The 24,163-nt window shown below is 52.0% G+C and overlaps 3 protein-coding genes across 3 annotated transcripts; 2 read left to right on the top strand and 1 right to left on the bottom strand.

The window, feature by feature from the left end:
• Positions 1-2,737: 2,737 nt before the first annotated feature.
• Positions 2,738-6,549, bottom strand: EVX2 (even-skipped homeobox 2). Its single transcript, XM_033113081.1, has 3 exons — positions 5,937-6,549; positions 4,746-5,017; positions 2,738-3,457 (listed from the first exon to the last, which is right to left on the bottom strand). The coding sequence occupies exons 1-3, from the start codon at positions 6,361-6,363 to the stop codon at positions 2,738-2,740; spliced, it is 1,419 nt and encodes a 472-aa protein (XP_032968972.1). The 5' UTR covers positions 6,364-6,549.
• An 8,659-nt stretch (positions 6,550-15,208) lies between these two features.
• On the top strand, positions 15,209-18,380 carry HOXD13 (homeobox D13). The gene is made up of 2 exons (XM_033112676.1): positions 15,209-16,154; positions 16,908-18,380. The coding sequence occupies exons 1-2, from the start codon at positions 15,377-15,379 to the stop codon at positions 17,156-17,158; spliced, it is 1,029 nt and encodes a 342-aa protein (XP_032968567.1). The 5' UTR covers positions 15,209-15,376; the 3' UTR covers positions 17,159-18,380.
• Positions 18,381-22,285: 3,905 nt separating this feature from the next.
• HOXD12 (homeobox D12) lies at positions 22,286-23,344 on the top strand. Its single transcript, XM_033112707.1, has 2 exons — positions 22,286-22,860; positions 23,007-23,344. Exons 1-2 carry the CDS (start codon positions 22,287-22,289, stop codon positions 23,243-23,245), a joined length of 813 nt encoding a protein of 270 aa, XP_032968598.1. The 5' UTR covers position 22,286; the 3' UTR covers positions 23,246-23,344.
• Positions 23,345-24,163: the final 819 nt, after the last annotated feature.

Raw genomic sequence — 24,163 nt, 5'->3', positions numbered from 1 at the left:
AATATGTTGTTTTAAGAGATTTTCATAACCCTGGATGCCACAGTTAAAAACAAACACCAGCACGCACATTTTGCAATCTCTTAAACAAATAAAATCGCTTTGATTTAAATAACATTTATTTTACATGACCAAACACAATAAATAACGTAATATACAAAGCTTTATAATTATTGCACATTTGTAAAATATCTTACAGTGAGTTCATACAGCCAGCAATATTTAAAGCACAAAGACTTTATTTACAGTTTTTATTTTAATATAATAACCAGATCCAATGGACCTAACATAAGATGAATTTGTTAATTTTACCAACCAGCGTTCTCATCAATCATATATATATTTTGGGGGAAATGTAAACATTATTGCCTAAAGTACCTTATATACATCTAATAGCTGATCGTAAGAAAGGACTTGAACAATCTACAAAGGTAAAGCTGATAAAGGGTACCATATTTTGGCTTATTTTACTTAGCCTTAAATTATATATTAATATTTTAATGTAAACTCAGTAAGAGCTGGTATAATCAATATTTAACATAAGTAGTCTTATCTCTTTAAAGAAAGAGAAAACAAAAGTTGAGCTTTAGATCATTGCTATTTCATTGAGAAGTTCTCTAATATTTTATGGGAATATTTTAATAGACCCCAGGAGGAAATGCTGTTTCTCCTTGAAATATTTTCCATATAATGAAAATAATAATTTCTCCTGTAAAGTGAATTATTTCAAAAATTTCCTGAAAACCTATTTTTAGAACATGAATTTTTAAATCCAGTGTCTTTAAAATAACAAAAATATGTCAGAACACAAATTTGAAATAAATCACAGAAAATAGTGCCAATGGGTGTATATGGACGTGTGCACATCTCTTACATATGTATGTGTTTAAGAGAACATATATATGTATGTACATACATATATTCACACACACACACATACAGGAACATGTAGGTAGCACACCTACATTTTAACACACACCCACTTCACTGGGTCTAAACATGCACTAGCAAGTTATTTTAGGGCTTCAACTCTTCAGAAAACCTCATTATGTGAGGAGCGAAGTGGCTCTGCGGGGAGCATTATGGAAATATCTGGGCTTGATTTAATGAGGCTGTTCACATTGGTGGAATATCAACTTAACAGAGAAAAGTCTACCCAGGGCGTCCAAGTTACCAAAATGAAAATTGGCCATTGAGATGATAAGAACGTGGCTTTCTTCTGCGAAATCACTTCAGGTAACAGAAATAACATTAAATAACGTACATTCTATGCACCAGGAACAATGTTTTATGCACCGAGTCTCTTATCCGTCTCTCCTAATGACTTCCCTTAGCGGGTTGTTAGTACTTGACAGCAGGTCTCCGTGCGGGGAACTTTTCTCCAATTCCACATTCAAAGGAGGTCCATCAGAGAGCATGATTGGCAATTTTCGTCATAATCTGCACATTATTAGCATCAAAATTGACATAGCAGTTAACACTGGTGGGTTTTGATGTGCCTTTCTTCAAGTTCAAGGAAACCCCTCCAGTAGCTGGGGTTGGCAGAGCGGGTCTCAACAACCCAGCGGTGGCTTTGCAGAGGCGAAGGCGCAGTAGACGTGCGTGAGAAATATGCCAAGATCCATTTTACCAGAGGAATAGGAAAGCGAGGAGGGAAAGAAGCGAGGAGAATAGAGTTCGAACTCAGAAAGTGTCTAAGGAAATGCTTCAGGATAATAGCAGGTATCTAGAGATTCAAGTATTTCCCAGATGGAGTGGAACCCGGTAGTTGAAACACTGAGCTGAAAACGCTTCCGCGAATACTCCGACGATCTGTTAATCTTGCCCTCCCCTTCCCTTCGTTTCCCTTTCCTTTCCTGGCCAGCTTGTGGCAACCTCGTTAGCCATAACATTTTGCATAAAATATACAAGACGCCTCCATCCCAAATCAAAAATCGAGAACGGTGGTGGGCCAAGAGAGAGGAGGCGAGACGACTACCCAGTCCCACCTCCGCTTTGTCCTTCCTAGGGAAGGCGGCCACAGACCCACCGGCCTCGCTCCCGCACGCAGTAAACAATCTCAGAAACACACCCGCAGCTGCCCGCGCTCTCCATCCGCCCTCTTGGCCTTCTCCTCAGACCTCCATTCTTCCGCTCTCCTCGGACAGGGCCCCTAACAAGCTCTGGCTGAGAGAAAAATTGCCACCTCCCCTCACCCTCGTTTAAAGAAAAGAAAAGGTGGAAGAAAAGGAGCAGCATCAGGAACCTCGGGGGTGACTTTCCCTCCCGCACAAAGCACTAGCCCTTCTCTCTTTGTTGTGGATCTCGGTTGCTTCTGGCCACGTGGTTCAGACAAGTAACCCGGCCCTGAGGGTTTACAGCCAGGGCCCCAGACTCCAAAAGAGTGATTTGGGAGCGAGAGGGTTGTCTTCGGAGAGACTAAGAGCTCAGGACAGAGGCAGGAAGCAGGGCCTGGACGGCGGGAAACATACTTAGAGAAGGGGAGGCGGGTGGGTAGCAAATACAAAAATAGAAATAATTTGGGGGGACGTCCGCCGGGCTTTTGCGCCAGCTTTCTCCCGCCCCCCAATGCGGGCAGGTTCCCTTCGGCCTCTCGCGCCCGGGGCGCCCCCTGGCGGCAGCTTTAGCAGCGGGCAGCGCGCAGAGGGCACGTGGGCACACAAAGGGCGCGGGGGGCGCTCCGGGGACTCCCCGGCACACTCCGAACGGTGGGCACGGCCCCCTGGCGGCGGCGACGTAGTTATCTGGTGAGCGGCGCCTCGTCCCTCTGGTCAGGCGGGCTCACGGCGGTCTTGCTAAGCACAGCGGCTGAGTAGGGCAGGAAGCCGCTCTCTGAGCGCGGCGCCGCGGCGCTACAGCCGAAGTCTGAGCCCCCGGCGGACCCCGCGCCGCCGCCGCCACCCCCACCGCCCCCACCGCCCCCGCGAGACCCCAGGGCCGCAGCGGCTGCTGCTGCGGCCGCTGCCGCAGATTGACTGCTGTGACAACTGAGGCACGAGCAGGGCGCGGAGCCGCCGCTGGGGGGCGCCCCGGCGGCCGCGGCGGAAGAGGCCGCAGCCGCCGCAGCTGCTGCAGCCGCGGCGGCCGAGGCCGCGCTGTTGAGCCCTGCGGCGGCCGCAGGCGTCTGGTAGAGGCCGGGGTGGCGGAAGCTGCACAGTAGCTCCGGCCGCGAGTAAGGGTGCGAGAGGGCGCGGAAGGTGTCCAGAGGACGGATGGAAGTGGCGAAGGGCGAAGAGGCCGCGGCCGCTGCTCCGGAGGCCGCAGCGGCCGCGGCCGCAGCAGTGACGCCCACGTGCGGGTAGTAGTGCAGGGGCACGTGCGAGTGGAAGGGGTAGGGCAGGCTTCCGGTGGCGGCCGCGTGCGTCATCATGTAGGTGTAGAAGCTGGGGTCTGCCGGGTGAGGCCACGACATGGCCAGGCGCTGCCGTTTGTCCTTCATGCGCCGGTTCTGGAACCACACCTGCGGGGAGAGCCGCGCGGGTGCCCGAGTTAGGAAGGGCCAAGAGGCCCTAGCCCGCGCCCCGAGCCTCCACGTCCCTCCCGGACCTCTGGAAGACCTGGCCTACTCCCCTCTGAGCGGGCCCAACTCCCATTCCCCTCTGCTCTCCCAGCTGGCACAGTGTGGGCACACCCTTCTCATCGAAGAGAGTCTTCTCCCCTGTGTCCGACTGCTGCGGCCGCTCGGACTTCCGGTCCCTTACTTTTTGCAGCGTTTTTTTCGTCCCAACCCAACCTTTCCCTTCCTTCCCGCCACCCACCGGTATCCGGCCTTGCTGAGTACGGGTTTCTCAATCCCAGGATTTGCACAGGGATTCTAGGCCGCCTTTGAAGAGAGACTGCGGCGGCAGCTTTTATAAAAGGTCACCGCGCTAGGTGTTGCTTCTCTGAGCTGCAAGGACCTGCTCCAAGGAACACGGGTCCGATTTTGATAATTGAAGGGATGATTTTGTTGGAATCATTGGCCTCAAATGAGAGGCGGAAGTTACATCCTCTTAAATTGGGTAGGGGACTTTTCTACTCCTCTCAACCCAGTATCTAACGAAGACATCATTCATCACAACTCTAAATTAAAGAAAGCCTGAACAAACCGAAGGGAGACTTCCACACCCTTCCCCTATCCCATGGAGTTTCCTCTTTTCTTTTTCTAGAGTGTCAGATTCTCCGTAAAGTGTTCACCAAGTCGCCCAACATCCCATCTCTCCCGCCCGGACGTATAATAAAATTAATTGCCTAAAAATACATAAATAAGGACAATTTCGATGCGTCCCCCCCCCCGAGGTTGCCCTTTTCCCGTTGCCCAGGAGAAAAATGCTTAGGAAACTACTATCTCAACCCAATCGATTTAAAAAATACAGTATCCTTTTCTTCGTGTTGTAACGATTTATGTGAAAATAAATCTCCAAGATCAAGAGCAAATGAAAGTTTCACGTCTGGTTCGTACCAGAGGAACAAAGACCAGCTGGCTCTGCCGCCAAGGGGAAAATGGGGCCTTGGATATGGGTTAGGGGCACCTGGGCACAGGCTAGTGTTTGCTGCATTGGCTCCACCATTCCGGGACCTTCCCAGGTCAGCGAGGCCGGCCAACTCTTCGGATTTGGCAGCTGAGAAATAAATATGCCAATTCCTTCGGTGTCTCTCCCCTGCGGGTTTTCAGGCCCCAGCTAAATCTAGCCACCCAGAAAGGAGAAACAAAAATCAACCCAGACACCCCTAGGGAGGCTAGAACAGGCGCGCGCTGGAATCGATACCTTGATGGTGGTTTCGGGCAGGTTGAGGGCAGCCGCCAGCTCGCACCGGCGGGGCCGCGATACATAGTTCTCCCGGTAGAACTCCTTCTCCAGACGCGCTATCTGTTCGCGGGTGAACGCGGTACGGTAGCGCCGCACCTGATCGGCGCCAGAGCCGGAGCCGCCCAGCGCCGCGCCCCCGCCGCCGCTGCCGCCGCCTCCATGCAGGCTGCCGAGGCCAGAACCCGAAGCAGACGTCGTGGTGCCAGCGGCTGAACCGCTCTCCGCGTACCCTGGCAAATAAACGGCCGACAGCGCATGAGTCACTGTAGGGCCGAGATCCCCGCTCTGGGGCTGCGCGCGGATGGGGGAAGCCGGGCAAGGAAGGCGAGGCATTGCCTGAATTGATGGGGTCTGTCATGCTTACAAATTGCTGCCGTTAATGAAATCAATAAAGTTTGGAGAGCACTTCATAAGCAAATAATAGAAACTCAATTAGGGTGGTTTTTAAAAAATAATAATTGTAAAATTTCAACTCTGGAGGAGAATTGACCAAGGGAAAATGCCTACATCGAGGCACAGTTTGGGAAGTGCTGGGTTTGCCATGGTCTGGAGCCCACAGAGCAGCTCGCTTTCTGTACGGCCTCTAACCTTTCTTTGACAGTCTTTTGGGTTTGTTTAAAATTTTAAGATTCGAAAGCCAGCAACTGCTCAAACCGGAACCACTAGGGAGTGGACTCTACTTTTCAACTTTCTCCCGCTGACCCAAGCAGGTCTCCCAAAGGTACCGGGAGAAGATCCCTCCGACTTACTCAGAGTGACCCCTCCACTCGGCCTTGGGGGCTCAGAGGCAGCGGAGTTTAGAGCAGCTGCCTAGGACACTCTTCCCCTAGCGCGACTCAGCGACTGGCTAGAGGCCGGTCGGCTTGCACCGGCTTTCAGAGCTGCTCGCAGAAACATTTTCTCGGACTCAGTAGCGAGGGGCAGGCCGGCGGGCGGGCCTGGAGCCCCAGGCCTGCGCCTTTCTGGGAAACTCAAAGATCAGAGCTAGAGAGCACAGTCCCCCGCATGCTTCCTGCCCCTCCTGAGCCAGCTCCTTGCAACTTGCTGGCGGAGGGTGGGAGAGGGGCAAAAGCACCAGGAACGGCCGGCAGCGGCCTCAGAGGAACAGGGAGGAGGGACCGGAGAGCGCGGCGCGGGCGGCTCAGTTACCTTTGCCATTGTTTTCCTTGAGCGGCGCGGCGCCGAGGCCGCCGGGGGAACGCAGCGCGGAGCAGCCCACCTCCACGTCGCTGCTCATGTCCGCCTCTGGGGCCGCCTCTGAATAATGACCCGGCTTTTTGCGGCCCTCCGCCGCAGAAGCGATTTCGGAGGAGACGGTGCTTTCGCTGCCCGGGTGCTGCAGGTTGAACAAAGTGTCTATTTCGAATTTGCCCTTGGCTGGGAGGTCTCCCAGAGCGCTGTGCAGGGGGGCGGACGGCAGGCGCGGGCTGAGGCGAGCCGGGTGCTGCGAATTTTCCAGGGCCTCGAGTACAGCATTGCCAGCCGAGTCGGACAAATTGGAGAACCTCTTGCCGGCGGTGGGGCTGTGCAGCCCTCTCTCCATCAGAATCATCTCTTTTCTTATTCTTTCCATCATCTCAGCTTTCTAAAAAATGTCACAGTGGCCAGGCTGTCCCGTCCTAATGATGGGCTGCGCCTAGGGCTAATTCTCATTCAGCCCCAGCGAGCGCCTCTAAATATTATTATCTCTTTTGGAGGGAGGCGGAAAAATTGTGGGATGCCAGAGCGAGGGAATGACTGGTCAAAATGACCCATACATCCTTCCGAGCCCGAGATGTCATTCATCAAAAAGTAGCGCTCGCTCGTCATTAAGGTACGAATGACGCCGTTCGAATAATCATTTATTGTAACAGGTTTATAAGCAAATAAATACACGCTCCTGTCAGTGGGTAATGAAGGCGGCTTCGGAGCAGACAAATAGATCCAGGTAGGAGGCGAGAAGAGACAAGAAGTGAGGAGGAAGGCTCCGATCCTTTGCCCGCACAGAGCCGGTTCTGCTCGCCCGGGGGTTTGGCCTCGGGGGTGAAATTGACAGTCTGATTAATAGAGCGCTCCGCGGCACATTTCCCCCTTCATTTAGGGGCATCATTACGCTCTCAGTTTGCTGGGTTGCCCCTTAGGTCCTAATCATACAGCGCCTTCCTCATTTTTCCTCGGACACAGATACGTGTTAAATAATAGATAATGCTTTGATTTTCCAGAGTAGATTGTCGGGAAGGTTTTTTTTAAAAAAAAAAAAAAAACATTTACAAGCGGGAGGGGGGTGAGGGGGGACAAGGGGGAGGATGTAGGAAGAGTTGCGTAAGGAGAAGACCTTGCGCTCCTGTCTAGATTACTTATCTTTTGAATTTCAGAACCAAGCGTGTATTTTATTTAACAAATAGGACGCCGGTTTCTCTCTCTCCCCCACTTCTTCGCCTCAGCCTGGCTGTTCCCACCTCTGGGGAGGGGGGTAGAGGGAGGGAGGGAGAGAGAGAAAGAGAGAGAGAGAGAGAGAGAGAGAGAGAGAGAGAGAGAGAGAGAGAGAGAGAGAGAGATCTCGTAGACTTTTGAAAGCAGTTTACTACTACGTGGCTGGGGAGGTGTGTTAGGCCCGCGCCTCCAAACGGAAATCATTAGGTCCTCCCTGATTTTTTAACACCGTTTGCAGAGTGAGTTCTGAACTTGAAGTCCCGGGTTTTTTACTTTTATAATCTTGCTGATGGATAGCCTTCTCGCCTACGCATTTTCCCTGGGGGAAATGAACTCTGCTGGACGATTTCATAGCAGAATTCGACAGCTAACTTTAAACACAGACGCGATTTACAGCACCATATGGGCCGCCCCAAATCCACTTTGTACCTTGCCAGCTTTCCCCCTCCCTCATCGAATCAAATTCTTTGTGGTAAAGTTGCCGGATTTCGAGGTCAAACGGGGCAAAGAAGAGAGCCTCCTTCCCCTACCATCCCGGGGCGCTCCCTTCCCCACTCAGCTCTTCTCTCCTTGCTCCCTTCGCCCACCTCAGCCCCTTACCTGTGTCCCCGGGTATTCCCCGCGCTGAGTCCAGACGCGGAGAGTCTCGGACCAGCCTTGCTGGTGCTGCTCACGGCCTGAGCTTGGCGGCTGAGCCTCTTGGCGATAACTTTGATGGTCATAATAACGCCGGTGGCAACCATTTTAACGAAGATCAATCTTTATTCAAGGCCGTTGCACGTTTCCTCCCGCGTTTGAGCCCCACCCTGCCCTGACCCCCAATGTACTGTGCAGGTCCGCCGGCCAGCAGCCCAAGGGGAGAGATCCGCGGCCACCAGTGGGGACAAAAGAAGATTGGAAACGGACACGGAGGGCGGCCTGCGAGCCTCCGAAGCGGCCGAGAGACCCTGGCAATCTGGACGCTGAGCGCGGGTCCTGCATCCCCGCCTCAGCAGCACCAACCCATACCCCAACCCAGGCCCCCCCTTTCCTCCCTGCCGCCACACCCAGCACATCGGGGTGTGTTAGGGGCAAACTCCAGATCTATTTGTCCATCTCTCTGTTGGCGCTTTCCTTTTAACCTTGGACCCGTTGGGGGCGCGTCAGGAATGTAAGGGGAGGCGAGGTGTGAAGTATATTTATATACATTTATATACATAGTCAATGCCAAAAGTTTCTCTCCTTTTCCCCTCGGCGCCAACTTATTTCAACAACGCGAGCTTTGCTTAGAAAATCAATTCCACCGCTTTAAGGTAATAAATGGAATTCTCCCCCAAGGTGAGAAATGAAAAGCTGGATAGGCACGCAGTGGCTGGGGAGGTGAGGAGGGGGAACGCGAAGAGGACTTTGGGAACCAGGAGGAGGATTGGATACGATGTCCACCTCCGCCTCTGCCCCAGAGGCTACCCAACTCCGAGCACTATGAGTCCTTATCGCGCTGGCTTTCCTGCCATTCACCAGATCAGAGCTCAGCCTCGCTGTGCATGCCCCCACCTCTCCCTCCCTGCTCCCGAGCCCAGGAACCCAGCTCCACCACCCCTGACAGGCCGCGCCCATCCGAGGAGAGTCGCTGTCTCAGGAACCTGAAAAGGGACCCCTCCCCCAGTTCCACCTGCTTTGGGGGCTGAATGGGATATCTAGGTCCAGGCTCGGGTCAGGGGGTGAGGGCTGGGGGTGGCCAGGCCCCGGCGGGGGGGTGGGTTCGGGCGGAGGCGCGACCTGGGCGGAAGTCGTGGATGCCTTTATTGCTGTCGTTTGGCGCCCCCGTCTGTTTTCCTCACGGTTTCGGCGGCTCTGAGCCGCCTTCAATCGCAAAAGTGGCCGCTTGGTTCTGCGGTGCGGATGGCGACTTTCTTCCTTCATCCAGCCAGTGAGTCTCCCACTTCCTATCTTTCTCTGGGACCCCGCACCTCTGGTCCCAAAGCCTGCGCCAAACCGTACCTCATTCTGTTGAAAAGGGAAAACACTATTTCTCGGCGACACCTTCATTCATTAGTGGTTTTGAAAACTATTTTGCACCTTTTAAATAACAGTGATATTTTGTATTCTAGAATGTTTATTATGAGAAGTACCTTCGAGAGCCTGTCGGGGAAACTAATCACAGTAGAAGGCACCTAATATTTTTCGCTACACTACATTTAGCAATGTTTCATGGGAGGCAGTGAAGAGTCCATTACAATATTAAATGCCCCTTAATTTATTTAGACTCCACACCTACTAGTAGTAGTAATATTGGTTAACTTACATATTTATTCTGAAATTACAGGTGCGTTTTACATATAGTATCAAGTCTAAAGCTCACAGCAACTCTAGAAATCAACTGTATTATCCCTTTCTCAGAGATGAGAAACCTTCCACACAGAGAGTTTGGAGGATTTGCTCCTGATTTAAACTTATCTCTGATAATATCCAAATTATAAAGTATTTAAAAGTTTGGGGCAACATTTTTGCTTGATTTTATGATTTTACATATGTCTTCTTTAAGTTCAGGCCTATCTCAAAGACATTGAGCCTGTGCAGGGTAGTGAGATTAACACAGTTTTGTTGGTGTTTATTAATGAAATGCCCAAACCATGCCCCTCTCCCAGAAAGTCGACGCTGAGACTGGGATCAGGCCTGTCAAATGTCCCCGTTTTTCAGACATAGCTTTTGGGTCATCAAGGCCTCTTACCAACTACGAAGGTACAGGACAATAAAACAGGTCAAGTGTCCACTCCATATGGTTTGACAGGAATTTTTAAGATACATGGGGGGCGGGTGAGAGTTAGGGAAGCATTTTCTCCAAATGGACTGAAAAGCACTTTTTGCTCAAAAAAGAGGAATCACATGAAAGAGGCCTAATTTCTTGTTGTTATTGTTGTTAGGCCTTCAGACTAAATATTTGTTTCTTGAGCAGCAGCGGGTCCTCCACTTTTGGCTTTCCACTGAAGGTAATAAAAATTTGTCCCGGCTGCCAAAGGGGAGGGGCGCCGCATCCACCCAGGACTGGCTCCCATTTTTCCCCGCAGAAGGCTCAGGAACAAGGGGGAACAAAACCTCGCGGGCCGCTTTGGGACGCAAGCTCGCTGAATGACTGGGGCCTCTGAGTGTGGTGGCACCGCTGGACAGCTAGAGCCTGGTTCTCCGACACCCAGGAACATTTTCTTTTGGCTAAGTGCGGTCCCCACCGCTTGGAAGTTTCGGTTTATAAGGGAAGACGCTGGTTTGGGGACTACAGGCCGGACTCTGTACTGGCAGCTTTTTGCTGCCATCCCTAGCAGGCCAGCCTGGAGCTCTCTGTCTCTCCCGGGTCCTCTGGCTGCTTCTATTTCTCCTCTCCCTTCCCTCTACAATCCCGTGCCCCTCTAGGGACGGCTATGGATGGAGGGTCAGGGGTAATTTCTCCCTGAACTCTGGGGCAACCCAGACATGCCATACCGTTTGCCGGAAGCTCCTGCACCCTGAGACGCGACAGGAAAACTTGCAGGGACATCTAGTGCCAGGCCTGGGGAACTGCGCGCCGCCGATCCGGGAAGCAAAGCCTGACCACTTGCCCCTTTCCCTCCTTCCCTGCGCCCCTCTGATCCTCCACCCCCGCCCGCCCCTTAGTGGTTAGGCATTTCCCTAACCTTCATCCCTTTGCCCTGCAGGTAACCACACGTGGATTCTCCGTAGAGACAGCGGGCTCTGCCCGAACGAGAGAGACAGAGAGAGAGAGAGAGAGAGAGAGAGAGAGAGAGAGAGAGAGAGAGACAGAGAGAGAGAGAGAGAGACAGAGAGAGAGAGAGAGAGAGGGAGAGAGAGAGAGAGAGAGAGAGAGAGAGAGAGAGAGAGAGAGAGAGAGAGAGAGAGATCCTTTCATCCCAAAGGGCAGACAGAGTGAGCACTTTCTGGACCTCAGTTAATAATGACATTGCTAGACAAGTGTATTCCCAGGGCAATCCCACACCTTGAGATGTTGGTCAAAACAGCAGAAAATTGCGTGTCCCAGCTTTTGTTTTGCGAAGAAAGCAACAAGTCCCGGGATCCCCAGGCTCTGGATCCACCCTCCAGTGCCCCGCTTTGCAGTGAGATTAGTTCTTCTCTGAGAAAGAAGACTTTTGCTGTGTATAATTCCTGCCAGGACTGGAGTTCTCTCCATCCCAAACAAGGGCCAGCTGCCCTGTGGGAAGCAAACCTAGTTTCACCAAATAATGCTTAAGGTATGGAGAGTGTTTTTGTTGTTGTTGTTGTTGCAAACAAATTTACATTTCATAAAGCCTAGTTGCATTGTTAAATCAAAATGGAATAAATCTCAAACATAGAAAGTGCTCAACTCAGGATTCCACTCTCTGGCTTTTGCTTGAGACCACTTTATTCACCTTAGGTTTTTTTGTTTGTTTGTTTTTTTAAATCCTTTTGATATTTCCAGCCTGAGTGAAACTGAGTATTGTCTGCAGAGGGAAGATTAGTTCCAAAGTTGGCAGGGCACAGACTTGGTTAAGAACACTGTCCAGCCAGATCCACTGAATTTAAGTCTTTACTTTAGAATTAAGACTATTTCCACACTGATTTTTTTTTTTTTTTGGCTTCTTGCAAGATAATTAGGAGGGTGTCCTGTACTTCTTGGTGTGGCTATCAAGAATGACACTTTCAAAGGAGTCCCCAGGACTCCACTCTGATAGGACCTGGCAATTGTTGTCCTAGCCCTAATGGTCACCGATTATGTGGTAATTGAGCTCACTGCTGTCTTGGCAAGCAGAGGAACTGGTGTTCTTCAATAAACCTAAATTGCAGCCTGCATCTACCCATTCCTTAACCCATGACAGAGACATATTCTGAAAGATCATCTACAAGGAAGAAAAGAGAATGTGACATTCAGGGCATCACCAATTCCCAAAAAGGGTGTTTATAGAGGGAAAGGAAGGAGGGGAGCAAGTAATGGAAGAAGAGAGCAGAGTTGATTTGCCTCTCTTTCTGGCAGAGTGGGGCTTTGGATAAAGAAGGGCCATCCTGAGTTTCTCACCAAAATCAGAAAAGGTGGCAAAACTAGTTTCACAGAATAACATATCAGTGTTTGGAGACATTTATACTTTCAAAAGATTTTCATTTAACAAAGACTATTTCTGTTGTTAAAGCCTCAACCTAACACACCCACACACATACACAGGTATCAGTCTGTGCTCCTGGACAGTTTAAGAAAATTATTCCTAATAAGTTGAAACCTGAAATCAGCTCGGACACAGGGTACACAAGCTAAATGAAATGTTTCTGCAAATTCAGCCTCAAAATTCCTCCCCTAACTACCTCTCTTGTAAACTATGTGTCTTATTAGTTCATAAAAAGAGCAGCCCTGACTTTGCCTGGTACTCAACCACAGCTCTATAATCCAATAACAGCAGCTGCCCTGGGGTGCTGGGTTTAGGGGCCCTCATAAGGTCCAGTCAGAGCCTCTTTCCTAAGGGGTATCCCCTCCCCCAAGGCCAGGACCTGGAAGGCTATACTCGAAGGTTCCAGGCAGGATAGCAAGAGGCAATGCTCCTCCTTATTGTTCAAAGCCTCCCGCGTGTCTGAACACCACTGAGGTTGGGCAGACAAACCCCAAGTCCTATGAGAGAGTCCCACAGGACAACTGGAGGCAAGACCACCACTGAGAAATGTCTTTCAATCAGAGCATTAATTCAGACTTTCCTCCAAGTCCTGCAGAACTTAATATGCTGCATGGATAATTAAGTCAAAACGGCTGTCTGAAAACAGCAAAACTTGACAAGTTCCTCCTTCCTATCTTAATTTCATTTTTTTAAAGCATATAATTAGTCAGTCATTAAAAGGTATTTATCAAGTAGAAAATCGCACAGAAGTCCCAGGGCACAAAGTCACAGGGATATGTAGTTTTAAGAGACTAAACGTTCGTTGGTTCCAATGATGCCTTAGAAATATTTCAACGAATTTTTTTTTGAGGTCACAGAAAAGAATTTAGAAGTATCTTCATGTTTTCCCTCTCTGAGAAAAAGGGAGACAAAGGAAAAATAAGAGCATTTCAGAGTAGCAGCATCCCATGATTGGTTTGGCACTAAAAGTGTTAGGTAAAGAGAATCCAACCATACTCTTCTAAAAAGTCAGTAACTCTATCACCTGGCCCTGGCTGGGATTTTTTTTTTTAATGCCGATGCAGCTTCCATTGCTAACTTTCGCCTTCTCTCAAGTAGCCAAAATTGTTCTCATCAGCAAATGTCTATTCTCTATGATTTTCTGCGAAGGCTTAGTCTCCTTCTGTCTCAAATTTGATCATGAACATGTCTAGGACTTCAAAAAGGTCAAACAAATTCTCCTGCTTTTTCCTTTCCAGCACTCCTCTCATAACTTTCCCTTTATTTGAGCCTTTTATGGTTACTGGGTTTTGCATGTCAACACTCCCGACACCAGCAGCCCACCCTGCAATGCCAGGCCAGGCCCAGGAGGGCCTCCCGGCTCTTTTTCTCTACCCCATCCAGATCCTGTATTGGGCCCAGAAATAGTGGGGCTAGGTGACCAGCTAGCCTCACCAATCACAGGCACAGGAAAGGGATTTTCTTGGAGATAGGCTGGCCTGGGGTGTTGATGCTACAGAACCAAATGGGTTCATTCTGAGGGTTCCAGCACCCACCCCAGAACCCTCAGCGAATGGAAGGTAATGTCACTCCCAAAGTGGAGCCTCAGATTCACCGCAGGACTCACACCGGCTCCTCATTGATGACTGAGATGGAGGATGGTAGACTGGGGCTCTGTGTCTGAGGAATGGAACGAAGGGATGAAGAGGGGTCAGGGCTGTGATCCCTGACACCCTGGCGGGGCTGTCGGGGAGCCGGCTCTACCCCCTCGACCCAGTTGCTCTGGGCTGCTCCTATCACAAGTCCCAATTTAGCTTGGGAAAAAACAAAACAAAACAAAAATGCCCTCTTAATTTGTCCCTTTCAGTTCTCTGAAGTTGGCAGCTTGGAAAAGAAAGCGAAACAAAGGTCCCTGGGAAAGTGAAGTTTTCAATTAATTGGTGTGAGTAACGGGCGGGGTGGGTAGTGGCTGCAAAATGCAAGAGGCCCGTCGGCTGCAGGCGAGGCGCAGAAGTTTTGCGGCGGGCAGCGGAATGGCTTTCACCCGGCGCCCCCAATTGGGTCTTTCTGCGCGCGCGGGGAGGCTGCGTCAGGCCTGGGGAGCCCAGCATGGGAGACGACTCCTGGCTGGCCTGAGTGTAAAGACGAATAGCGTGGACCAGGCATCGAGACGTTTTTGCTGGGGAAGATCGTCAGGTTCTTGCGCCGAGGCCCGTTCTTTTCATCTACTTGACTTATTTGTAAGTCTCTGTGCCTGGCCCAAGGGCGCTTCTTGGGCATTTTCCCGGCGGACAACGTGTGTATGAGGGTCTGCTCCAATTGGTCTTAATTCGGAGGATCCCCTGGAATAACATGCGTGAAATGCCTTTGCCCCGTAGCAAGGTCTGGCAAATTAGCTCCCTCGGGTTTGAGGTCTAGGTCAGCTAATCGGAGAAATAAAGCAACAAAATCAAAAATCGGTCTGTTTTCACATCATTCTGACCATCTTTGTCGTTCGCCTTCATTTAATTGTGCAGCTTGGGGAGCCAAGGAGAGGTGGCAAAAACAGCCTCGGCGGAGACAAGGCGCAGGCCTCCGCGCCCGCCTCAGTCACAAACAGGGCCTAGGATGGTTGGTCGCGCAATCAGCTCGTGGGGGTGGCTGCAGCGCAAACGCCAGGGTCCCCGGGAGGGCGGGAAGGGGCGGTGGGCTGCACAAGGGATTGGGGAGGGCTGGGGGCCGGGGTGGGTGGGTGGGTCCAGCGGGGCCCGGGCCAGGAGCCAGGCTCTCCCGCGCCCCCACCCCCACGTGGCCTCGCGCAGCCAATGGCACAGCCCCGAGAGGGAGTCCTCGGGGAGGGAGGCGGCCCCCCGACCGGCCCAGGCCCCCTCCCAACCTGAACTTCGTTTTTATAAACGTCCCGCGATGAGCTAACCTGTTGGAGGGCGGGCGGGCGGGCGGGAGGCGGGAGGCTCGCAGAGGGAGAGAGGGCGAGAGGAAGAGGGCGGGAGCGCGAGAACGAGAGAGAAAGGAGAAGAGGGAGGAGGCGCGCTGCGCCATGGTGTCCTGCGCGGGGCCAGGGCCAGGGCCAGGGCCGGGCCAGGCCGGGCCATGAGCCGCGCCGGGAGCTGGGACATGGACGGGCTTCGGGCGGACGGCGGGGCCGCCGGAGCGGCCCCAGCCTCCTCCTCCTCCTCCTCTTCTGTGGCGGCGGCGGCGCCGGGCCAGTGTCGCGGCTTCCTCTCGGCGCCAGTGTTCGCCGGGACACACTCCGGGCGTGCGGCGGCCGCAGCGGCGGCGGCGGCGGCGGCGGCGGCGGCAGCTGCTTCTGGCTTCGCATACCCGGGGACTTCTGAGCGCGCGGGCTCCGCCTCGTCGTCGTCATCTTCGGCTGTGGTCTCAGCGCGCCCGGAAGCTCCCTCCGCCAAAGAGTGCCCTGCGCCGGGCGCGGCCGCTGCAGCGCCCCCGGGTGCCCCAGCTCTGGGATACGGCTACCACTTCGGCAACGGCTACTATAGCTGCCGCATGTCGCACGGCGTAGGCTTACAGCAAAATGCTCTTAAGTCCTCGCCGCACGCCTCGCTGGGAGGCTTTCCCGTGGAGAAGTACATGGACGTGTCGGGCCTGGCAAGCAGCAGCGTACCGGCCAACGAGGTGCCCGCGAGAGCCAAGGAAGTGTCCTTCTACCAAGGCTACACGAGCCCCTACCAGCACGTGCCAGGCTATATAGACATGGTGTCTACTTTCGGCTCGGGGGAGCCTCGGCACGAGGCATACATCTCCATGGAGGGCTACCAGTCCTGGACGCTGGCCAACGGGTGGAACAGCCAGGTGTACTGCGCCAAGGACCAGCCACAGGGCTCCCACTTTTGGAAATCATCCTTTCCAGGTAGGGACATTAGAAAGAAAGGGGAGGACAGGAGGGAGGGAAGGAAAGAAAAGAAAGGACTTGGAGTATACGCCCCTACTTGAGAGTGGGTGCCTGTCCTCCTTGCCCAACCAGGGTTAAGTTAACTCAGTGGAACAGTTCCTCCAGTTAGTGTGAAATCTGTAAATTCCTCCTTTGATTTAAACTGCCCCTCTCACTACCCTTTTCTTCCCGTGTACGGGCACAGGCCTGTTTTTCTCCTAAAGTTAAGGGTCTTTGGGTGCTTTTTGCTCAAGCCTTGGCCCCTCCTCCCCAAAGAAGTGTCACAGAGTTGGGCCCTACTCTTCAAGGACTTGAATGCCCCAGAGTGACCACTAAAGATCACAAGCTCCAAACACAGAAACACAAGAAATCAAAGCTTGAACAAACAGTCTGGATTTTATTTTTAAAGTCTGTGTGTGTTTGTATGTGCGCAGCCGGTATTTGCAGAAACTGTCCTTATGAGCGTCCCCAGTACCCAGGCCGTAAAATCACAGACTTTTTAAGATGCGGGTTTGAGAAACCATGATGCTCCATCAAATAGGCCTTCACTTTGAAGTGCAAATAATCTTTCTTTAATAACATGTAAATAATACGTCTGTGTAAATAATAATAAAATGTAAACAGCCTGGGTTTCTTTAGTCCCTGTAGCCCCTCCAAACGTACACACACAGTCTCCAGCTGGGTTCTCCAGATATTCTTGTCTAATTTTTCCCATGCTGTTTTTCATACCAGGGGATGTGGCTCTAAATCAGCCAGACATGTGTGTCTACCGTCGGGGGAGGAAGAAGAGGGTGCCCTACACCAAACTGCAGCTCAAAGAACTGGAGAACGAGTATGCCATTAACAAGTTCATTAACAAGGACAAGAGGCGGCGGATCTCGGCTGCCACGAACCTATCCGAAAGACAAGTGACCATTTGGTTTCAGAACCGAAGAGTGAAAGACAAGAAAATCGTCTCCAAGCTCAAAGATACTGTCTCCTGATGTGGGCCAGATTGGCTACAGAAAGTTTAAATGCTTTCCGTTGTCTCCAAAAGACCTTTGGAAAGACTTGAATATGTATTTAATTCCCCCCACCCCCCTGCCAATGATGGCAAATTTTGTGAATTGTTTTTCTCTCTTCCCCTTATCTGGCTCTAAAACTTTGTGCTGCCCAACCTGACTTTGTAACTCTGTTTCTTACTTGTTTATTATTGATTTTGTTCTTTTCTAGGTTTATTTTTTGACGTTTTTAATGTTCTGTTTCTCCCTCCAGGCCAGTATAAAGGACTTGAAGTATTTTTGAATAATCCCCCCCAAATGAAATTTCAGAAGTGCCATTCTGATTTTAGGGTTTTATTTTTTTAAATCACTTTATATGCCTATTTTCAGCACTGATTATCTTCATAATCTACTAGGACAGAACGATTTGCAGTCATTCATATCCTGTGATTCTGTAATTGAATCATTAGCTCTCAGCAGTCGCCCTGAGGCAAGTGGAAACAGCTCTGGGCAGGCAGTGCTCTAGGGTCACTGCAAACGTCTAGAAATAGGAGGCTGGAGGTACCGTGATGGCTTTAAAAGCAGCTACCTTATTAAATAGGGTTTGTTTCGATATTGGAACGAAGATCTTTCGGACTTCGGGTCTTTCACTTGCTGTTGTAGTTGTATGTGTTTAATACATCTTGTAGATTTGTGCTTTTATAATCTTTAATTTGAAAATAATATGTCCCCGTTGTTGCCTTAATTTCCCCAGCTCTAGATCCAAATATTTAAATGGCTGCAATTGTCAGAGGTATGGTATAAATCGTGGATGGTATAAATGCACCCTCCTTCCTTGGCCTCGGATCTGGGTCTGTAGGACTAGAATAGAGGCCATTTCCTCAGTCCCCTGAAAAAGGCTGAATCAATGTGGCCATTGGTGGGAACTTTTATCCAGAACCCAGTGAAGAACTTGACTGTCTGAACAAATGTATTGGGTCTCTCTCAGAGCTTTAAAACATCTAACAAACGTGAAAATTATGGAGCTCTGAGGCCCAAGAAGAAAAAACAATGTTTCTGAAAGTGGCGATAACTACTTTTAAAGTGCTGCATATTTATACAACTGAGAGATTATTTTTGTAAATGAAATGTCTGTGAGCTGGGATACATGGGCAGTGCTTCAGGCATTTAAATCACTTTTTACTCCTAGGGAGATGCAAATAAACAGAACTCTCATTTCTTCTGAGTCTTTATACATTTGTTTTCTGTTCCAAGATTGTGTTGCCTCTAGAAACTGTTCTTATTTATTATAAAATCTTGTAATCTTGTAACTATGATGTTTTCTATGGATGAAGAAAACATCAGTTCTGGTCTCTGAAACCTTCAGGCTCTCCACTTCCATCACCCTTTTCCCCTTTTCCCGTGGCTTTAACATAAGTAGTGATGTCTTTAAATGAGGATATAATTTGTGGTGTCTAAAATGATTTTTTTAACCAGACCACGTCAAAAACATGCCCAATAAAATTGAACTTCTCTTTCAATATTATGAATTTATTCAGACAGTTTTATTTTTTAAATCAATATGTATGAGCATGGATATAACAAAACGTGCTCACTTGCAGGTTTTCTTCCTAGAAAGGCCATTATAAATATCTACTCTAGGAAGGTCTTGAAATTAGACATACCCATATTTGGCAATTGAAAAAGAAACATTTCAGCTTTTGCCTTATTGCCTTCTCAGGGCAACCAGCACACAACAGATGAAGACCGAAGTCATGATTATACACCCTACACCTATAGACGCAACTTTTAGGCACCACGAAATTTCTTTCAGAGGTCTTTTTGCCTCTCAGGGAAATGGCAGCTGAGTGACGCGGTGCCTCGTCGTTGTTAGCACCAAGGCACAATTTAGTGGTTGCTAACTTTTTGGTATGTAAGTTAAATACAGATGTTTAGAACCTCACACAATACATAAACACTTCTGGCGGGAGGACTTCTTTATGGATCTGCCAGAAAAAAAACGCAGAGATCCCAGGTTCGGAGCCAGTTTCGTTTTCTCTGGCGGGGCTTGATTTCTTTCATATCTTGCAACTGATTGCGGGACGGCCAACTTCATTTTGAGAGGGGGGGGGGAGGGAAGGGGGGGGAGAGAAAGAGAGAGAGAGAGAGAGAGAGAGAGAGAGAGAGAGAGAGAGAGAGAGAGGAAAATGACCACGATTCAATGTGTGGAGAAGAAAGAACCCCTGAAAGCGGGGCCACAGTGTCCAGGACCTTTCACTTCGGGAAGAATTACTAACATTTTCTCTGTTTTTCTCACACGATGTGTTTTCATCCGAAACGGGCTTGTTTTTCTTTCTTCTCCACCGTCGTTTTCCCTTCTTTTTTGTAACTTCCAGTCTCTAAGGCCGCACTCCATTTCCCGGGTCCTTTTCTCAGGTTTCCTATCATGGATGGCGGGGATCGCTCCGAGGTTTTCCTTTCATCTGTAGTTTGCCCGTCAGTTTTCCTTCGCCTAAGAGAAATCGGAGGTTTGCTGAAGATTAAAACTGCGTTCAAAACACTCTCCGGTGGAATTTGAATTGAGAGCTAAATCACTAACAGATGAAGACTTTGTTATTTATATGCATTCCTTTTATATTCCGAATTGAGGAGGGAGACGAGGAGCGAGCCGGCCTAAGCGCTGGAAGGGAGGCCTCCGGGAAACCTCGAGGTGAAGGGAGCTTCGGGGAGAAGGCTTTCTTTCGGGTGCACAATGGGAGGCCGCAAGGAAAGCGCCTCCGAAACCCGGCAGGTTTCGAGAGCCGCTGGTGAAGAATCAAGGCCCGCGCGTCTGCGCGTGATTCAAGAGGCAAAGGAGGCTTTGGAGCCTAGGTACAGACCGCCACACAAAGGAGCGGCCGCGACGCTTCCCCGTGTCTGGCAGCCTGCCCAGTCCTTCTGGCTCTGCTGTCCCGGCCAGCCTTGCCGCCACGATCTCCGGTTTTCCAAGACTCTTGGCCGCGCCTGGCAGCGGGCCGTGACCGCACCGGCTGGCGACTCCAGGCTGGCTATGCCGCCCTTCACTGTTGATCTTGACCGTGCGGCTGCGCCTCGCCAGGCGTGGAGCTCGCTCGCCATCTCCTGGGCACTTTGAGGCATTGGCAGATCTCGCTATTTAGCTCCGCGGCCACATCCTCCTTTCACAATCTCCAGTTCACCAGTCGAGCCTCCTGCCCCCTCCTCCCTTGCCGCCCTCCCTCCCTGTCCCCAGCTCCCAGCTCCACTCATACAACTTTGCCTGCTGGGACCTCGGAAATCATAAACCCAGGAGATGAGCTGGGCGGCTGGGTATCATTCTCAGTCAAAAGAAATGAAGGGAGTCTAGTTGTTCTAGTCTTTTCTGTCTCACTTAGTTCCTTTATATCTTTAGTCCCGAGGGGCAAACTACAGCTGTGCGGCTGCCTAACAGCCCGGAGTACACTTGGAAATACCGGAGAATTTGCTGTATATTGAGACGGGAGGAGAGGAGACGGCGGGGACCCCTGGAGCTAAAGCTTTTGGGTCTGGGGAGGCTGTAGCTCCTCAAAAACAGGGCAAGTTTCCAAAAATAAGAGCCTGGGTCCCCTAAGTTCCTAGGAACTGAGGCTGCAGCTTGTGTCTACCTCGCCTCCACCCATGAAAAGGACGGAGAGTGGATTGAGCCTCTATGTCTGAGCTTCCCAGGAAACTCTGACAGAGCCCTGAGAAGCCCCCGACTTGCCCACCTCCACTCCCTACCCCGCCCTAGAGCTGGAGGAAGAGGCCGTTGCGTTCCCCAGAGCCGCCCAATTGGTAGCCATAACTCACACAATAAAGTCGCAGCGCGGTGGTCAGCCTTGCCCTCCGGCGGCGCCTGTGTGGTCTCGGTGCCGGAGCTGGCGGTCTAACCAATTCCAGCTTGGCTCGGGACTGCAAAGAGGGCAGCAAGCTGGGGAGGGCTCCAGTCACGGGGTCGCTGGGGGTCTTAGGACCGGAGGCAAGAGAGGAGGACCCTTAGTCCTCTGGCCAGACTAGACCAGAGGGCCTGCGGCGGGGGCTGCCACATTGCTCCGGGGGACTGAGCACTGCCCCGCCCACCCCCCTGTTCTCCAGACCCCGGAATCTGCCAGCTGCCCGCGCCCCTGGAGGCGCTGAGCAGAGGAATGCTGATAGCGGTCTCCTTCGGTGTACCCCGCTGTTCCCGACCGGAGGCTCTGGCTCTTCTCTCCTTCCACACCAGGACGGGAGAGCTCGTCCTGCTATGCCCGCCACAGAATGGATAAACATCTTGGAGTTCTGGTTTGCAGTATGTAGTCGCCAAGTGACTCCTAGCGATAAAAGGAATATAGCCTTTGGCCATGATTGGTCCATCAAACTGCCGGGTCCCGAGCCTCCCTGGACCTGGATGGCGACTTCCGCAGGAGCAGAGGACTTGGCCATGAAGAAGCTCACCAGGAGTGGTGTGAAGCTTCGTTCCTGTGCGCCAAACTTGGGTAGAGTTTGTGATGCACTTCTCAATCAGTAAGCCTCTTGGGTTAGGTATGCCTGCAGCCTGGGACCCAGGGCTCAGGCAGCGCGTGGTTCTTCGCTGCCAGATCACGGGTGAAGAGTCCTCTCCAGAGAGACAGGACGGGAAGGGACGGGGTAGGAGTAGCATTGCTCAGGTCTAGGGGCAAAGCTGGTGGCCTTATCAGACCACGAGATGTCCGGACAAGCGAGGAGTCTCTCGATACTGGAAAAGGCCTCAGCTGCAACTTAAAGCAGGTAGAAGTAAGCTTGGCCCAGGTAGCCAGTGGAAAACGGGAGTGCAAAGCCAATCAAGACCAAGAAGGGTCCCAAGGGACACGGGGGCAAAGGCACCCTATGCTTGATGGTCCCAGCTCCTGCCGCTGGCCCCGGAAACTCGCAGAGGCTTTACCTTCGCTCAACATGCCTTGGCTGTGCCTGGCAGCCTTGTCCGTCGCCATCGAATATTTCGGGTGTTATCATAATACGCTGAAGGGGGGGAAAACGGGTCGGGGGATGTAGGCGGTGCTGAAATGGCCGGCTTTGAAGAACCTGCAGGCAAAGTTTCGTCCAATCGTCTGAGCCTGTCCTCTTATTCCCGGTTGTAACTAAATACTGCTGCGAGCGCAGCCGAAGCCCTTTGTTGGAGATGTGTGAGCGCAGTCTCTACAGAGCGGGCTATGTGGGCTCGCTCCTGAATCTGCAGTCGCCTGACTCCTTCTACTTCTCCAACCTGCGGCCGAATGGAGGCCAGTTGGCCGCACTTCCCCCTATCTCATACCCGCGCGGCGCGCTTCCCTGGGCTACCACGCCCGCCTCCTGCGCCCCAGCGCAGCCTGCGGGTGCCACCACCTTCGGCAGCTTCTCGCAGACCTACCTGGCTGGCTCCGGGCCTCTTGGCCTGCAGCCCCTGGGCGCCAAGGACCGACCTGAAGAGCAGGCCAAGTTTTATACACCCGACGCGGCCGCTGGGCCCGAGGAGCGTGGCCGTGCGCGGCCGCCCTTTGCTCCCGAATCTAGCCTGGCCCCTGGGGCTGCTGGTCTCAAAGGGGCCAAGTACGACTACGCGGGTGTGGGCCGTGCAGCGCCAGGCTCTACGGCCTTGCTCGAGGGGACTCCCTGCGCCGCCGGCTTCAAGGATGACGCCAAGGGCCCGCTCAACTTGAACATGACAGTGCAGGCAGCGGGCGTCGCTTCTTGCCTGCGACCTTCGCTGCCCGACGGTAAACGGTGGCCATGCTCCCCGGGCCAGTCTGGGCCGGAATGGGAGGTGGGGTGCAGGGGAGAGTGTGTAGGGGGAGGGAGCCTCCGGGGGCGGACAGGCAACAGGGAGCGGGCTGGGCTGACTCGGGCTGGGGCTGTGTTGCAGGCCTGCCGTGGGGGGCGGCCCCAGGGAGGGCTCGCAAGAAGCGGAAACCCTACACCAAGCAGCAGATTGCGGAGCTGGAGAACGAATTCCTCCTTAACGAATTCATCAACCGGCAGAAGCGCAAGGAATTGTCCAACAGGCTGAACCTCAGCGACCAGCAGGTCAAAATCTGGTTCCAGAACCGGCGTATGAAGAAGAAGCGTGTGGTGCTGCGGGAGCAGGCGCTGGCGCTGTACTAGCCCCGGGCTTGGCCGTGGCCACGCCTGCCTTTTTGAGCCGAAGCCTGACGTTGAGGAAGACCTGGGACTCGGGTTTTTCCTTCCGCTCCTCTTTCGCTGGTCCTAGGTACCCTCCCTCTCATTCTGCGTGCAGCCCCAGAAGCCAGCAGGAGATTTGGAGACCTGGACAGTTTGGCCTCCACGTTTTCCCCTTTCTCGGAGGAGCTTGGGAAGTTGCAGCACAATCTTGGCCCTGAGGCTTCCCATGTGGGGGCGTGGGGTCACCTGTCTTAGCTATTGGCTGAGGCATTTACACCCGCGGCTCATTCTAGCTCCCTTTTACTTGGATTTCTGCTTTCACCTGGTTAGTCTCCTTTTCCCTTTCTCCCTAACCCTTTCTGCTTTAAGCAGGCATCTAGCTAGAGCTCAGAGTGGAATTGGATTAAGGAAGACCCCCCAGGGCAGAGTGGAAAGGGCTTCGGGCACAATTGTGTGTCTTTGCAGCCAAAGCCCCTTGTGGCAAAGCTAGAATTTCAATTCTGGATGAAGGAAAGGGCGCCGCCGCCACCCGCCTCCTTTCTGCTCTGGCTGCTTCAGGAGGACAAAAGCTGCCCTAGACCTTCAGACTTTGGGAGGGCGGGACAGGGTGGCTGGACAAAGTCGGAGACACCTTGGAGTTCAGGCTGGACTGGCCCTTGCAGCTGGGCAGAATGGACTGGATACTTCCTTCTCATGGACAGCACAAGGAAAGCTGGGGCTGCAAGGCAAACTGCAATCCCCAGCCAAGACTGGTAAAATTCCCCTACTTCTCTCACCTCCTCACATATGCCTAGGCCAGAGCCCTGCACTCTGTAATTGGACCCCCAGAGCTGAACTCTGGTGAGGAGCTGCTAGTCTGCTTTGAGTCTGGGCTGCACTAAAAGGAGGGGAAAATGTCCA

This window comes from Rhinolophus ferrumequinum, chromosome 8, assembly GCF_004115265.2.
Source record: "Rhinolophus ferrumequinum isolate MPI-CBG mRhiFer1 chromosome 8, mRhiFer1_v1.p, whole genome shotgun sequence".
NCBI classification, from domain to species: domain Eukaryota; kingdom Metazoa; phylum Chordata; class Mammalia; order Chiroptera; family Rhinolophidae; genus Rhinolophus; species Rhinolophus ferrumequinum.
This window is presented reverse-complemented; position numbering and strand designations above follow the sequence as displayed.

Excerpts from the sequence above, each read along its gene's own strand:
- HOXD13 (XM_033112676.1), top strand. The coding sequence starts at position 15,377 with ATGAGCCGCGCCGGGAGCTGGGACATGGACGGGCTTCGGGCGGACGGC. Across the intron at positions 16,155-16,907 it reads TTGGAAATCATCCTTTCCAG|GGGATGTGGCTCTAAATCAG; the intron begins GTAGGGACATTA and ends TTTTCATACCAG.
- HOXD12 (XM_033112707.1), top strand. The coding sequence starts at position 22,287 with ATGTGTGAGCGCAGTCTCTACAGAGCGGGCTATGTGGGCTCGCTCCTG. Across the intron at positions 22,861-23,006 it reads GCGACCTTCGCTGCCCGACG|GCCTGCCGTGGGGGGCGGCC; the intron begins GTAAACGGTGGC and ends GCTGTGTTGCAG.
- EVX2 (XM_033113081.1), bottom strand. The coding sequence starts at position 6,363 with ATGATGGAAAGAATAAGAAAAGAGATGATTCTGATGGAGAGAGGGCTG. Across the intron at positions 5,018-5,936 it reads CAAGGAAAACAATGGCAAAG|GGTACGCGGAGAGCGGTTCA; the intron begins GTAACTGAGCCG and ends TTTATTTGCCAG. Across the intron at positions 3,458-4,745 it reads TGCCCGAAACCACCATCAAG|GTGTGGTTCCAGAACCGGCG; the intron begins GTATCGATTCCA and ends CTCTCCCCGCAG.